The following is a 15,357-nucleotide window of genomic DNA, read 5'->3' on the forward strand; positions in this document are numbered from 1 at the left end:
ATATGACAGGCTTTATGATACAGCGCGCACGTGCTAACCATTCGCCCCCCCCCCCCGGCTACTTAGTAGTAGTAGGCCTATACTTCGAGGATTAGTTTCAAAGTTGTTAACTACTTTTGAAATTCGACCTCAGGGAGACCAAGTGTTTTAAAAACATTACATAAGCCTTGCGCACTAGTAGGCCGAATGGTGTCATTAAAGTCAATGACTTCAAACGTCATTATGTATGTAGGCCTAGTTCTAGTTAGACTGGATAAACTAGTCTAAATGACGCTAGGCTTCTATAGTCTATTAATTATACATTTCTATTGACTTGCATATGTATAAATACATATATATCCAAGTCCATAGACGTCATGGGTGGAAAAATTGTGTTTTACGTGTTGATGTCTGTTTACCTTTTTCCTTTCGGAAGGGGAGATAACTACAAACTCGTTTCTTGTCGCTCGAGCTATGCCACATAGGATAATCGAGACACTATAGCAACAATGGGCCACGAGGTATTTCTGGTCACTCGAGTCGAATGATAGCTGTCGTAGGCTGATTTTATACTGAGTCTGGATAATCAAGACACTATTACGACGATGGGCCACGTGCAGAATTCTTTTTTTGATTTTTTCTATTTCACTTATTTATTTTTTTTTAATTAAAATGTTATTTTTTTTTATAGATTTTTTTAATCTTAAATATTTTATTAATTTTTTTTATATAGATTTTTTATTTTAAAAATATTTTTTTTTTTCTTAAATTTTAAAAAGATTTTTTTTTTCTTTTTAATTTAAAAATATTTTTTTTTCTTTTTAATTTAAAAAGAATTTTTTTTTCTTAAATTTTAAAAAGATTTTTTTTTTCTTTTGTTTTACAAAATAAAAAAAAAATGTTTCTTTTTTTTTACTTTTATTTTTTATGATTTTAAATGAAATACAAAAAATAACCCCAAAAACGCTATTGCGACCATGGGCCACCATAGTCAACTCACTATTATACGATCATAGGTTATCTTTCTCACACTTAAAAATCTTCACGCCGTAAATAATAACTCAATTACCTCCCTTGTTTTCCTATTCCCCACCATGGAATAGATATCTTCAAACGTTTGGATTTGAAGTTAAAAATGATATTTTTGCCAATTTCTCAACTGGCAATAGTGAATTATAGGATTAATAGGATTATTCTTTAACAGGGTAGGACTGTTTATAGATACCATCTGTTTTAGGGCTTTATTTTAATACATTTTAAAAATATAATTCAAAAATATGAAATTGTAACTTTAAAGTTTGATTTGTAGTTGGAGGTTCTAGGAAAGAAGTTTGTAGCTTTGCAACAGAGATTTAAAGAATTACAGGAGAGATCAGAACGAGACCAGGAGATCTGGCTGAGGGAGAAGAACGATCTGAGAAAAAGAATTATGGAAACCAAACTGGCCCATACTCGCGACACCAAACGCATCGATGATATACTTAGTAGCGTAAGTTTGTATACTTTATTCGACCCATAATCACATTCCTGCTTGAATTATCAGGGAAAATTGACATTCTATACCTATGCAGACCAAATTAGCTCATATTCGAAAATTCGGAATACGATAAATATTGTCTGTATGGCATTTAATAATTTAAGTCGAAATACTAGGACACAATACTATGGAATGTAATTACCGTTTATTACTTAGGTGTATTGTGACCAGACATCTCTACAGATTACAAAATTATATATTATAGTCGAAATGTTGTTCATTAGCAAACGGTAATTATGTTCCATATAATTGTTGTCCTTACATATATGTTTACTGTTTGATGTTTACTGTTTGTTACTGAGTAACGTACAGAACGTTTTGATTAGGATTCTCAAGTTATATTCCATGGAATTATGCCCTGTGTCCTCTTCTGAACCCCATATTGACTCTGTGCGGGACCGTGGGGGCGGGGGGTGGGGGGGTCCGATGGCTCAGTGAGTAAGACGTTGGCTCGCTAGCCTGGAGGTCGCGGGTTCGATCCCGGTGTTCGCCGAGAACGACAATTGAGAATTTTCTGCGTGGTGTGCGCTTGTCAGTGGTGCAGGTCGGAGGGCCTGACAACGACAGCTGTCTAGTCGTTCGGATGGGACGAAAAACCGAGGTCCCGTGTACACATAGGTGTGCACGCAAAAGATCCCGTGTACACATAAGTGTGCACGCAAAATAATCCCGTGGAAGCTGGAATTTGATATAGAGTAGCCCGTAGCGCCCCTGTTCGGGCGAAATTTCCATAACAGCACACTGTATTTAAGATTTTTGCTGTCTTTAAGAACAGCCACAAAACCCTTTTGTCCTTTGTTTGGGTATTTTGTTATGTATACAAATATTTAAACTCTTCAATATTTTCTCAAATAAATATTTACTTTATTATGCATTTTAGTTGATCAAACTTAGAGAAATTGGCGCCCTAATTGCGGCAGATGAACAGGAAACGTCGTCATCCAAAGGCAACCAATCACGTGATCTTCATCAGGTAAGAATTTAATATTGCAAAACATAAATGGTCGCACAATGGTGGTTATAAATCGCTTTTAATACTGCTAACGTCATTTATTATCATTGTGTGGAATAAATAGATCAAGTGCCTTATTTTCTTTTTTTGCAGAATATACTGAAGTACATTAAAGAGGTAATTTATTTTTAATTTTATATGTAAAACATAATATTTATTTTTAATTTTATATGTAAAAAAATATTATTTAAAGAGTTATTCCTCTGACGGTTACGCGGATGCTTGGCATAATATATATATATATGGATATGGATACTTGGCATAGTTTATTTTTTACCTAAAGATATTAGGTTTTGCAAACATTACCTCACTGACACCCCGCCCCACCCCCTCAATAAGAATATCGACATTACGATTCTTCTGAGCGACACTTATAGACTTGTTGGTTATTATCTGTACCATTTTAGGAAAAGGGTTTTATTAGACTAACACCCCCCCCCCCAATCCCGTTTAAAGATTTTGAATAACATTTTGTTATAAAAACGAACTGTATTAATTGACCGCCAGTGTCTACATTTTGATGCAGGTCACAATTCTATGGAATACAATTACTGCTTTTTACTGAGCGACGTTTCGACTAGGCTTCTCTAGTCATTATCAAGCTATGATAAAAAATGAAAATATGACAGGACAATATATACATGTACACAACAATGCTAAGTTAATGCTGACAAACCAGGGATGTAACTTAATTACGTGTACCTAATGGTAATCTGATTTAATTGTACGCTAATAAGTAATAATACCAATTAACCTAAAAAATTGTATTCCATAGAATTGTGACCTGTATACTCTAGTTCAATTACTAAATGCCATTGAAACAGTTTACATTTTGATGGTTACTTTACGTAGCACTGGTCCAGTAAAACGTTGAATTACTAACCGGAGAGAACAGTAACACGTTAAATCCCATTTCATTTCACCGTGGGGGAGGTGGGGTCCGATGGCTCAGTGAGTAAGACCATTGAGAATTTTCGGCGTGGTTTGCCCTTGTCAGTGATGCAGGACGGAGGGCCTGACAAGGACAGCTGTCTAGTTAGATGGGACGAAAACCCGAGGACCCGTGTACATATTGGCGTTGGAATTCGATATAAGAGTAGACCGTAGCGCCGCTGCCCGGGCAAAATTTCCCTCATAGCACACTGTATGGCGTATGCCCGTCTTCATTAGCCCACTTTAGGAGCAGAAAAGTAGGACGTTAAACCCCATTTCATTTCATTTAATTTTCTTTGCATATTAACTACTAGAATGATAAAAGGCACCAAACTTCAAAGACGAAAACCCTACCTCTAACACCGCCCATACAACTTCAGGTTTGTCATGCGTAGTCGACGAATTAAAGGACGATTTGTTTCTGTAATGCAAGACAATATTTTTGCGTTTTATTTTATGCATCGTCGTTGTTGTTTTATACCCCAATTAACTACTGGTATGATTTGTCGTTTATTACGCATATGAATGGATTTGCTTTTTTAGTCTGTAGCTGAGATAACTTTCGCTGCTGATCAGTTGGCTAATGAAACCAGTTCAACTGGTGAAGATAAAAATAAATTTCGAAGGTAAATATTCACTGCTTTGTATATATCTGAGTTTCTACATTTACAGTCTAAGTGCATCTCAACATTTAAGTAGTTCACTAAAGCCCCCTAACACGACCTACTAGAAATTATGAGTCTCCTTGGATCGCCAAATATTTTAGATTTCAAACACGTCGAGCTTTGGTCTGACGGGGGGCTCAAGTGATAATATATCACATACAATAAATGGTTGAATAAAACAGATACAAAGTGGGTGGGTGTAGTTGATCCTCCAGTTAAAATATAACCGTATATTAAACTTGTGTTTTAGTTTATGTAGTGCCCGGATGTATATTTCTAAGCGGTTTGGGCACATTTTAAGCTTGGACAATTCATCAACAATTCATTGATTATTTAAAACCGTAGAACAGGAAACTCGCCGAGTTAATCCTTTGGATTGGAGACTATTAATCTAAAAGTGATTTTTTAAAACCACTCGGCTGATTTTTTGGCAACTTACCATCGATTGGTACATTGTATGTACTGACTAATACGAAGCTTTCCATTGGCTTATTTAGATAAAATATTAGCTCTTAGCCCCTCCCCCCCGCCCATTTAAATGTTTCAGTTTATATTTTTTCGTGAATAAGACCCCGGCACTGAAAGTTAAATGTCAAATTTGGTTACAATTCAAAAGATCAAACTTTATTAAATCGAACGTTTACCCAAATCTAAGGGATCCAGACATTTCAAGTTGCATTTTCCGGACTTCCACGATGGCTGAACAGGTTTCCACATTACATGTAATATAAATAACAATGTGTTAGCTCAACATGGCTGAAATTTGTTCACAAGAAGTTAAACTTCATTTTATTTCATTGCTATTTCAGGAGTTTGTCTAGTACTGAATTGAGCCTTCTGAAGGAGCAGCTTTCGGCTGAGAAGAGCGAATCATCCAGCAATCCGAATGCATTGGCTGTTCAAAGGAGTATTCAAAGGAGTATCACGTACGATAGTTCAGTGCCATTAACATCCGCCACCATCCTACCACCTCCTCCTTCACCACGGCTCTCAGATAGACCTCCAAGCTATTCTTCTGGATCTCGTAGTGCCCAATCTTCTCGAGCTGTAACCCCAGATTCTCTTGACCGGGGTTCGTTTTCCCATCTCCAGTCATCGCCCTTCCAACAGCCGTCCAGTTTAACCATTCCATCTACCAGACTGTCCAGGTCTACAGATATTATAGATGATGCATCCAGTAGAAACAATAGTCGTCCTAAGACCCTTATAAAAAGTGTGTCTATGGATACTCCATCCAGTAGTGCAATGCCCGGAACAGTTCCCAGTAACAAATCCGTCTCTGTTACGACCACGCCAACCTTTCCGACATCCGAATCTTTTACGTCTGGCTACAACGACCGATCCAAAAGTGATGACACCATATTAGCACCTGCTCCATCAAACTTTAACAGACTCACTCCTCGGTCAGCACGTAAGAAATTCTTTGAGCAACAGTCACCTGCTTCGCCAGGGTTTGGATACCTGTCTTGGCCGGATAGAAAAACTGCCCATCATCAGCACCAATCAAGTCTTCCAGTAACACAGCGTCAAATGTCTGAAATCGCACAACCAACAACTTTTTCTGCACCAGCCATGAGAACATCGGCATCTATGGACGAGAAGATGCATTATCAAATGAATATACCCAGCGAGGAATCATTGCTAAAACCAAAGACTCTTCCCGATGAACGTGAACGAGGTACTTCACCAGGACCCAAAACAGCAAAAGAAAAGAGGAAATTCTTTAAGAAATCTAGTAGTTTGGATTCAACTGTTGGCTCGTCTATACTAAAGATTGGGATGCAAGTGATTCCACCTGCAGCACCAACAGGCTTCGCGCCCATAGACATATTCTCTACAATAAAGGGAAAATTAAAAGGCAAGAAATCCAAAGAATCTTTGAAGACAACCGATCCTGGCCTATTAGATGCATCTATAAGTCGCAGCGAGTCAACTGGTGATATAGATAAACCACCCACAGCATTCCAGAAAGAGTCTTCGCCCCGTCCCCCTTCCACACCAACCACACCACAGACAGCTTCCAAAAACACCACAGACGACGAAAGAGCGTCAGCCGTAAGTTAAATTGCCTAGTTTCCTCCCGCTGCTAAAGAATTATCAAAATAAAATTGAACCTTTAATGTTATTCCTAAATTGACCTAGTTTGTGGCGAGTGGACTTTTAGTCTCTCTCTCTCTCTCTCTCTCTCTCTCTCTCTCTCTCTCGCTCTCTCTCTCTCTCTCATTATCAAAACAGAACGTAATTTAAGGTCACAAATTCATCACCGCTGTTATTTGCTCCCAGCTATAGACGGAGATCATTGGGTTACAGTTTATTTTACATCTCTTACCAATATTATACTTTCTTTCAGGCTGAACGTGATTCGCGGTCTGCAGCGCCTCCTGGTGTAGATGCTAAACGGTGGAGGTCGAAGTCCGCTGAAAGACCTCAGCGTGTAGCCAAACCTATCATGGTTCACTCTGACGTCATCACCCCCATGCAAGTGTGGCAGTTCAGTGAAACGGCTGTATAAATCTTTCAATATCCATCAAGCCAGGACTCGAAACCCAATGACTGGTTTAAGCCGAATTGTTTACCTCCCTTGATTCTATAAATAACAGGACCATTGAACTTCAATGATGTTAATTTAAGTTTTAAATAGAAGCGTATTGCCGGGGGACTACGCGATTCCGTCCATTTACTAGGTTGTGTATATCTTTCCTGTCACTTTAATCCTGTGTAAACTAAGGTCTGTATGCATTTCCCCTGGAAGAGGTTGCATTCCCCAGTAGCATCCGCCCTTTGAATCAGTAGTGTGGCCCAGTTTGAAGTACTCGTCAGTAATATTTTGAGTTCTGGCTGGGATCGAGTGTGAGATTAAAGACGGGGCCCAGGGCCATGAACAGTTTGTTTACTCAACTTTACACACATCCAAAACGACGGTTACTGTTGCTTGTGAAATATGGAATTCAAAATCGTGTTAATTCATTATGACACAAATATTATCTACCTTCGATCGTTTGATTTTGCCTTCTAAATTAAATGGTAAATAATACAACAGAGTACATTTAGGATGGAATAAACAGTGAAAAATTTGATATTTTCCGAAAATTTCAAATGCCGGTCAGCGACGTTAAGTTATAAGTGAGTTAAAAGTTTGAGTAAGTCTAAAGTTGAGTAAAAACTGTTTTCCCCAGTCGTGAAATATCGTGTTAAGTATTTATGTAGATATGTACATGTGTATTTATTGAAGTGTGATAAGTAGTTAGTGTATATATATGTATATTCATATACTAGTATGTGTGTATGGAGGCGTGAATAGAACATTTTGTTTGCATTACAATATTTAATGTCAGAATTGTCAGATTTATTTGAATATAATGATTTCATACCGCGGATGTTATATTCGGCAATATAACTATTTCGCTATATCCTTTCTTACTTGGAGATAGGGGGCTGGGTTGAGGTCTTTTGTCAAGGGTTATCTACCTTTCGCTCGAGTCTCCGTCTTCGTCTCGTTGCTCTACAACCATGCACACAGGAGCATTTATGGCAAAGACTTTGACAGGAATAGAGAGAGAAACCCATATTCCATGTCTGTTAGCAACATTCGGAGTATAATCGCCGTCTTTTTCTCTTCGTCTTCTTCTGTCCTTGCAGACATTACGTTTTTAACCGTAATCAACCGTTCATGACCGGAATGAACCGTTCAGGACTGTAATTTGACGTTTCTCCTGGAAACCACGGGGTTGTTCTGAACCTAGTCTTGTGTTTTACTTGTTTTATTATTGAAAGATATTTTATTGTATACTTATATCAATATTAGTTTTGAAGTAATTTCGGTATGATGCGCGCTATTTATTATAATTTTGAAGTAAAATCGGTATGATACTTTCTATTTATTATAATTTTGAATTTTTTCGGTATGATGCGTTCTATTCATTATAATTTTGAAGTAACATCAGTATGATACTTTCTATTCATTATAATTTTGAAGTATTTAAGTATGATACTTTCTATTCATGATAATTTGGAAGTATTTCGGTATGATGCGTTCTATTCATTATAATTTTGAAGTAATATCGGTATGATGCGTTCTATTCATTATAATTTGGAAGTAATATCGGTATAATAATTTCTATTTATTATAATTTTGAAGTATTTCGGTATAATAGATTCTATTTATTATAATTTTGAAGTATTTCGGTATGATGCTATCTATTCATTATAATTTTGAAGTATTTCGGTATGATAGTTTCTATTTATTATAATTTTGAAGTATTTAGGTATGATACTTTCTATTTATTATAATGTTGAAGAAATTTGGGTATGATACTTTCTATTGATTATAATTTTGAAGTATTTTGGTATGATACGTTCTATTCATTATAATTTTGAAGTGTTTCCGGTATAATATTCTCTCTCCTGCCCATTACAATAGTTATATATTTACATAATCAGTGTACATAATGTAAAGCTTGAGGTGTTAAAATTTGTAGGAATGATGTGATATATTTATCTTACAGATCACCCAGATGTATTATATTTATTTATAGTAGATGTTTGTTAATAGTTACGACCCCATCTGCTATGGGTTTAATCGTTTGCTGTATTCGTATATACGGTAGTTACGAGTACATGTCGTATTTACGATAATGACCCGTAAATTGGCATGTATTTGAATCATGTCGTATATACGGTAGTTACGAGTTAAAATCCTAAATGCCTCTCATAGATTAGTACATGTCATGTTTACGGTAATTACCCGTAAATTGACATAAAATTTACGGTAATGACCTGTAAATTGTCATATTTACGGTAATTACGAGTTTTCAGCTTGAAAATATTACTCTAGTCAAATGGCATTTACCGTAATTACGACTTTTCGAATTGAAAACTGAGAAAATTACACGTATCTTGTATGTGCGGTTAATACTAGTTTAAATTTGAAAATAATACTCGTTACATGGAATTACCGTAAATATGTCGTTTTTACCGTTATTGCTAGCTTAAATTGGAAAATAATACCTGTATTTACGGTAATCACCCTTAACATATGGTACTTACGGTAAATATGAGTTGTTGACACATTTTAAAATTGTTAATTTTACTCAATAGATATTTTGACAATTGTCTTTTGCAATTAACGAATATGTAATTACATAATACGCAATTACCGTAAATGCCGTCACATCCAATCGTTTCCCAAGCAAATATGAAATAAGGAGAGCACAGCTTTCATAACAGAATACTACCTTTAGTTGTGTTATTTATTTGTCTGAATGTTGTGAGTGATATGGCGTGCAATGATATATACATATTATTTACTTCTTAATTCATTTTATATAATGACAGTCAGTTTATGGTTGCGATATGTATTTTGTTATTTGTATATTTTACCAAGCCACTAATATGTTTTAGTAGTATGTATTTAGTCATCTTCCAGTATATTTTAGCAGTTTACCGCCGTGTTTTGTTATTCTAGTTTTAGCATTGTCAGTGGCTTTTGTTATTCTAGTTCCAATGGGTCTAATGTTTACAAATCAATTGTATATTTTGTCATCCCTGATTCAGTGTGTTTTATGTTTCTTATAAGATACTTCGTTTTACTAATCATATTATTTTGTTATTCATATTTCGATATGTTTTACATTTGTGTTATGTTGACCAATAGATTGTATTTAGTTATCCTATTTCGTTGTGTTCCGAATGAATGAACTCAAATTTATTAGTTTATTAGAGTTGGGAAGTATTAATTTTTTTTGTAAGAAATGCTCACCAAAGTATGCGAGTCCAAAGAGAAGACACCATCACTATTTTGACTGTTCCTACTTGGGAATTTTATACTTTGATTTACAACAATCTGCACCTTCTGGAACATGTTATACCACTTTATCGATTTCTTTGAGAAGTTGAGATGGTAGCTAACACTTTTTATGGTGCCTTGGTAAGTTATTCGTTTTTTTAAAAAAATATAAGTGCTTGTTATTTATTTAGGTTAGTGAAAACAGTGATAATAATACTAGTACGACTAATAATACTATACCCAATTACAAGTATTTATTTATTTATATATTTATTTATTTATCTATTTATTAAACATAAATCTATTAAGTGTTACTGCGAGACTGCCATCATATGCTTCAGCTTATTCAACAGTTGGGGGATGGGTGGCCCAATGGTTTAACGCGTGCACGTTGGATCATAAGGTCGGTCATTGAGTCAAGTGGCGTGGTAGGGTCGCCTGGCCAACATCGTGGATGCATCATATGTTAGTCCCGAAATGGCCTAGTTTGTGTTGAGTGGACGTTAAACTCCATTTCTCTCTTCGTATATATTCAACAATCGAGGAATGAAATGAAATGGGGGTTAAACGTCCTACTTTTCTGGACCGACTGAGCTATAATGAAGACGGTCAGACGACATGCAGTGTGCTAGGAGGGAAATTGTGTCCGGGCATTCAAACTGTCAATGTGTACACATGATCTCGGCTTTTCGTGCCATTCGAACGACAAGAGGGAAGCCGCCGAAAAGACCGGATGAAATATCTCGGCCCAAACCAGAATCGAACAGGGGCCCTCCAGCTTTTGTTGGGACTGTTTATACTTGTTCTTGTACGTGAAAGCCAATGTGTACACATGATCTCGGCTTTTCGTCCAATTCGAACGACAAGAGGGAACCGCGCTGAAAAAAAACGGATGAAATTTCTCGACCCAAACCAGAATCGAACACGGAACCTCAAGCTTTTATTGGGACTCCCCGTTTTATTTAGAAGACTTTTTATACTTGATGACCTTTATATGCACGTCTATCTTATTTTGTGAAAATTATAAAATGAAGTACAGTAATGGAATATTGATTATATTATGTGATTATATTTACGCCCAAATAATTCAGCTATCCGTGTATTTAATTTACATTAGAAACTTATTTTATATTGTTTAATAGTTTTTGCTAAACCATCTTTTGGCTAAATTTAATCAGCTTTACTTTAAGCAGACCCAGGTGCATTTCTATGCGAGTTTTATGGAACATAGTATTTAGTCGATATATTAAAGGATGTGAGTATTTATGGAACGTGTTAAGAGTTCTTTTACGTGCAAACGAACGAGTACACGGGAGCTCGTGTTACTTCGCACCCTTACGACTATACGTTGTTCTTGCCAGGCTGCAAACCAATGGAAAAACTACAGCAACTTTCTGGGCCAACACCGGGATCGATCCACTGGTTAGTCAGCCAGAGTTGCTTCCCCATTAAAACTAGAAGTGCAATATACATGTATATGATTGTGTAAATGTTTATTATTGTAAGATATGTGTTTATATGATGCTGTGATATGAATGTTATTGTGTCTTTTAATTTTCAACCTATTTTAGTTCACCAACATGTATCTAGATCGAATAAAATTATAAAATCTTTATTTTAAAACTTCTTATATTTTTTAAAGAGAAGTCAGCCCTAATTTCTTTGTGGTATAACACTGCTTCAGCAGTTATGATATCATAGACATGTGCTAGGAAAAGTAGAAACTTGTTTCTGTTTAATGAAATATGATAAATTTGCAATTTCTCCTTGTGTCGCCCACATTGTCGTCATACCGCCTAATCGTTAATGTGTTCGTTTGCGGGGCTAAACTGACTAGCCTACAACCCAGGGCGATATTGCAGAAGTAAGGAACTTTTATCTAGGCCCCGTATTCTCGAGATTGGTGTTAGAGTATGCATGACGTCACCTTTTGTTTACTTTCACATTGCAATATGGTCGTACACCTTAAACCTCGCTTATGTCGCCAAAGCGAACCGATGCGATTGTGTCCAACTTAAAGTACCGACCGTTTATGTGCACAAATACTTGCAAATGGAATCTCAGAGGGTTTATGGCCACTGCGATCGTATGTTATTGACCCATTACCTTCAAATGAACCGCATGGCGGCCACGTGATCAATACAAAATGGAGACTTTCAACTATGACTAATATTAACTATTACACATCTTTCAGTTAACTTTAAACCAAATGTTTATATTTTGTTTACTGCCATATTCCGGAAATTCAGGAATTTTTGCAGGAGCTGGTCTCTAAATTACATAGGCATACATAAAAATTGAGCTTTTTAAAGAGAAATCATTTTTGTAATGATGTAGGAACACATTGTGATTTAATTTCATTGATGCAAGGCATTCAATTTTTTTATGTGGCTGAGCAGGGTGGGGTTTGGACCCCTTCCCCCCTTGGATCCGCCCCTGATTTACCATTTATTATCAACTAATACAAAAATTCTCTAGCATGTAGATTATATCTATTAATGAATGTAAACACTTGACTAATGTGGGTTGGATATCCAATTTCTTAGCAAGTGCGGGTTGTATCATAAGGTCACCCATTGAGTCAACTGGCGTGGTTTCGATACCCCGGTTGTACGTAACAAGGAGTAGTGACGTCTGTCCAACCTCACGGATTTTCTCCGGGTTCTTTGGTTTCCTCCCACCCCATTTCTCTTGAATAATAAAGCAATTCGCAGGTGATTACGCAATAACTATTGACGAATAATGTCATGCGTGATTGGTGTCCTTCATACAACTTTTAATAATGATATTAAAGTTGAATTACTTGAGCTAGTTTCAAATTACATATAACATATAACATATAACATAGAAACTACTGAAAAACTTATTATGTTTTATAACCTAATGCCGATGTCCCACAAGGTTCTGGACTTTGTCCACTACTTTGTTTTATGTATATTAAAGATCTAATCACAACAACTCGAAGGTTTGAACATATTTCCACTAATAAATTTATCAGCTATATTGATTTATATATCGTGTATGCCTGGAAATGGAATGGAGTTTAACGTCCTACTATCCAGCACCGACTGGGTTCCAGCTATTAAACATCCTTTTACGAGCACGGGTGTACACGTGGCCTCGGTTTTACGTTGTCACCTGTCAGGCCCTCCGCCCTACTAAAAAATCCCCGGAACTATCTCGACCACCAACGGAATCAGATCCCGGCCATCTGGTTAGTAAGCCAGTGCCTTATTTCCTGCGCCACCGCGGCGGTTTGGTCAAGAAAATGGTTGATAACTTTTAATCCTAATAAAACATCAAAACAAAAAGAATATCAAAACTTTTTTTGCTAATTTATTTTATCATAAATATTTAGGATTATTTTGCAAAATAATGTGAAGGGGAATAACCTGTAAAAACCTGCTTCTTTAAAGATGCATTATGTAAGAGCTAAATCAGCCTAATGCAGATCTTTTGGCCTCAAATGTTATATAAATCAATAATTAGACATTTATGCACACGAGAAGCCCATAGTCAACTCTATAGACACTCGCATGGGTTTGATTTTCGACGGATTTAAACAGGATTGGTAGTTAATAATATAATTACAAAATGGATAATCGAGACTTTGTTTATTATCGTAACAACTGCAGCAATGACAATCGGGACTACATTGTTCTTCAAACGATCATAAATCCGCTAAGAATGAAGTAATTTGAATGAAATGTACAACATATTCCACTTTCATTATCTATATTTCAACTATTATAGCGAGAACTGTCAGCTCTTTAATTAAATCTTACATAATGCACCTTTAAGGAAAGTAAAATACATTTTAACACAATCTTTATTGTCACACCGTTATTAGAATATACAAGTGATGTTTGGAACTTTTATAAGAACGTATCCATTAGAGTGTGTAAGTTAGTCCCACGATTGTCACATAATGTAGATTCAACTGCCAACTGTAATCAACATATTAAGAAAACTATCTTTGCTTTTGTTGTATTCTATTTGTGTTGAATCATTTCGTTACGTGATCAATCTCAAAGGCTTCAGTGACAGCCTAATATTTGATCTCTGGTCGTGAAATATGTCACGAAGAATAAAAGTATTTCAACAAATTTACAGCTCACCCCAAACAACTGTTTGAGCTAATATATTTTGAAGAAGAAATAGTTGAAACACGTTCACGAATAACACTGTTAAACCACTAAGTCAAGCTTTTACGGAGTAGGAAAGTATCTAAACCACTGTCAAAATATAAATTCATTTAAAACAACTGAACGCCCCCCCCCCCCACCACCAACCCACATGATTAAACTAGGCATTTAATACCAGGGGTTATACAAATTTTCGTCAACCTCCTCATAATCATAAAAACGCTCCCGTGCTGCTGCCATCCTTTCTATTTCCTCTTCAAACTCCTCTCTGTTTTCTTGATTGTATGCATTACTTAGCAATTCGGCACATGCTTCTTCTAAGTATGTGTCCTTTTCTTTGTCAGTCATCAATGTATAATATTCATATTTATACGCACTGTAATCACCATCCCTATCTTGATCTAAATCATAGCCAAAATAATCATCATCATCGTCGTAGTCATTAAAACCATCATCAAATAAATCAATACTGTAGTATTTAGAAGGAAGGACGTCTTTCAATAGCAGAAAATGTTCTAAATGAGGAACCTCGAGATTCTGTATCTTTTCTTTTATTCCTAACCCAAGACATTTCCTGATAGTTCTTCTACACAGACACACTAAAGATAAACTATTACAATAACTATTAAACCTGTCTTTGTGGCGAGGGTGTACAGATGTCCCGTGGTGATCTTTCATATTCTGCGCATCAAAATTCACTGTTGATATAATTTTGTCCTTTGGTGCTCCATTTAGATAAAGTAGTTCCCTTAGCTCATCTCTTTCTTTGCTACTCAACTCATCCAAAGAAACCAATTTATAGCCGCTTTCAAGATGCTGGGCTTTCAGACCCTGAAGACGGCAATTTGCAGCTATCAAGAAACGAATAAAAGACACAGTTTTTCTTGGTTCCCAGAAAACTGGAAATAATAAAGCAGTTTGCATAATAGTATTACCACAAAAAAAATGTAGATCCAGCATAGAGTTACCAACCGATGCTAAAAATAATTTAAAACAAGTGAGGTCATAGACATTCCTATAAATATCAAGATATTGTAAAGCTGATATACCATCATTATCCAATATGTCAACTCTTGCACCAGTCCCAAGGAATTTTCTTACCAGAGTTCTGTCGTTCTTCATGGCTGCTAGCATCAAAACAGTTCTACCGTTCCTATCCCGAATGTTTAAGTCAGCAGCAGCAGCAATTAAAATATCAACACAGGTTATGTATATGGGATATAACTGTTTACAATATCTCGTCACTACATCATTTAACTGTCGTTGGTTCAATCCATGCTTTAACATAGTAAATCCAATTA

The 15,357-nt window shown here is 36.1% G+C and overlaps 1 protein-coding gene across 1 annotated transcript in view; it reads left to right on the plus strand.

The window, feature by feature from the left end:
* Window positions 1–11,526, plus strand: part of LOC126814131 (centromere-associated protein E) — a 49,117-nt gene extending 37,591 nt beyond the window's left edge. Inside the window, exons 14-19 of the mRNA XM_050539193.2 lie at window positions 1,289–1,468; window positions 2,397–2,489; window positions 2,622–2,645; window positions 4,005–4,087; window positions 4,936–6,181; window positions 6,477–11,526. Of these exons, the coding sequence (XP_050395150.1) occupies window positions 1,289–1,468; window positions 2,397–2,489; window positions 2,622–2,645; window positions 4,005–4,087; window positions 4,936–6,181; window positions 6,477–6,638 (1,788 nt within the window). The 3' untranslated portion in view covers window positions 6,639–11,526. The remainder of the gene's footprint in view (window positions 1–1,288; window positions 1,469–2,396; window positions 2,490–2,621; window positions 2,646–4,004; window positions 4,088–4,935; window positions 6,182–6,476) is intronic.
* The last annotated feature ends 3,831 nt before the right edge of the window (window positions 11,527–15,357 follow it).

This window comes from Patella vulgata, chromosome 1 (assembly GCF_932274485.2).
Source record: "Patella vulgata chromosome 1, xgPatVulg1.2, whole genome shotgun sequence".
Classification (NCBI taxonomy): domain Eukaryota; kingdom Metazoa; phylum Mollusca; class Gastropoda; family Patellidae; genus Patella; species Patella vulgata.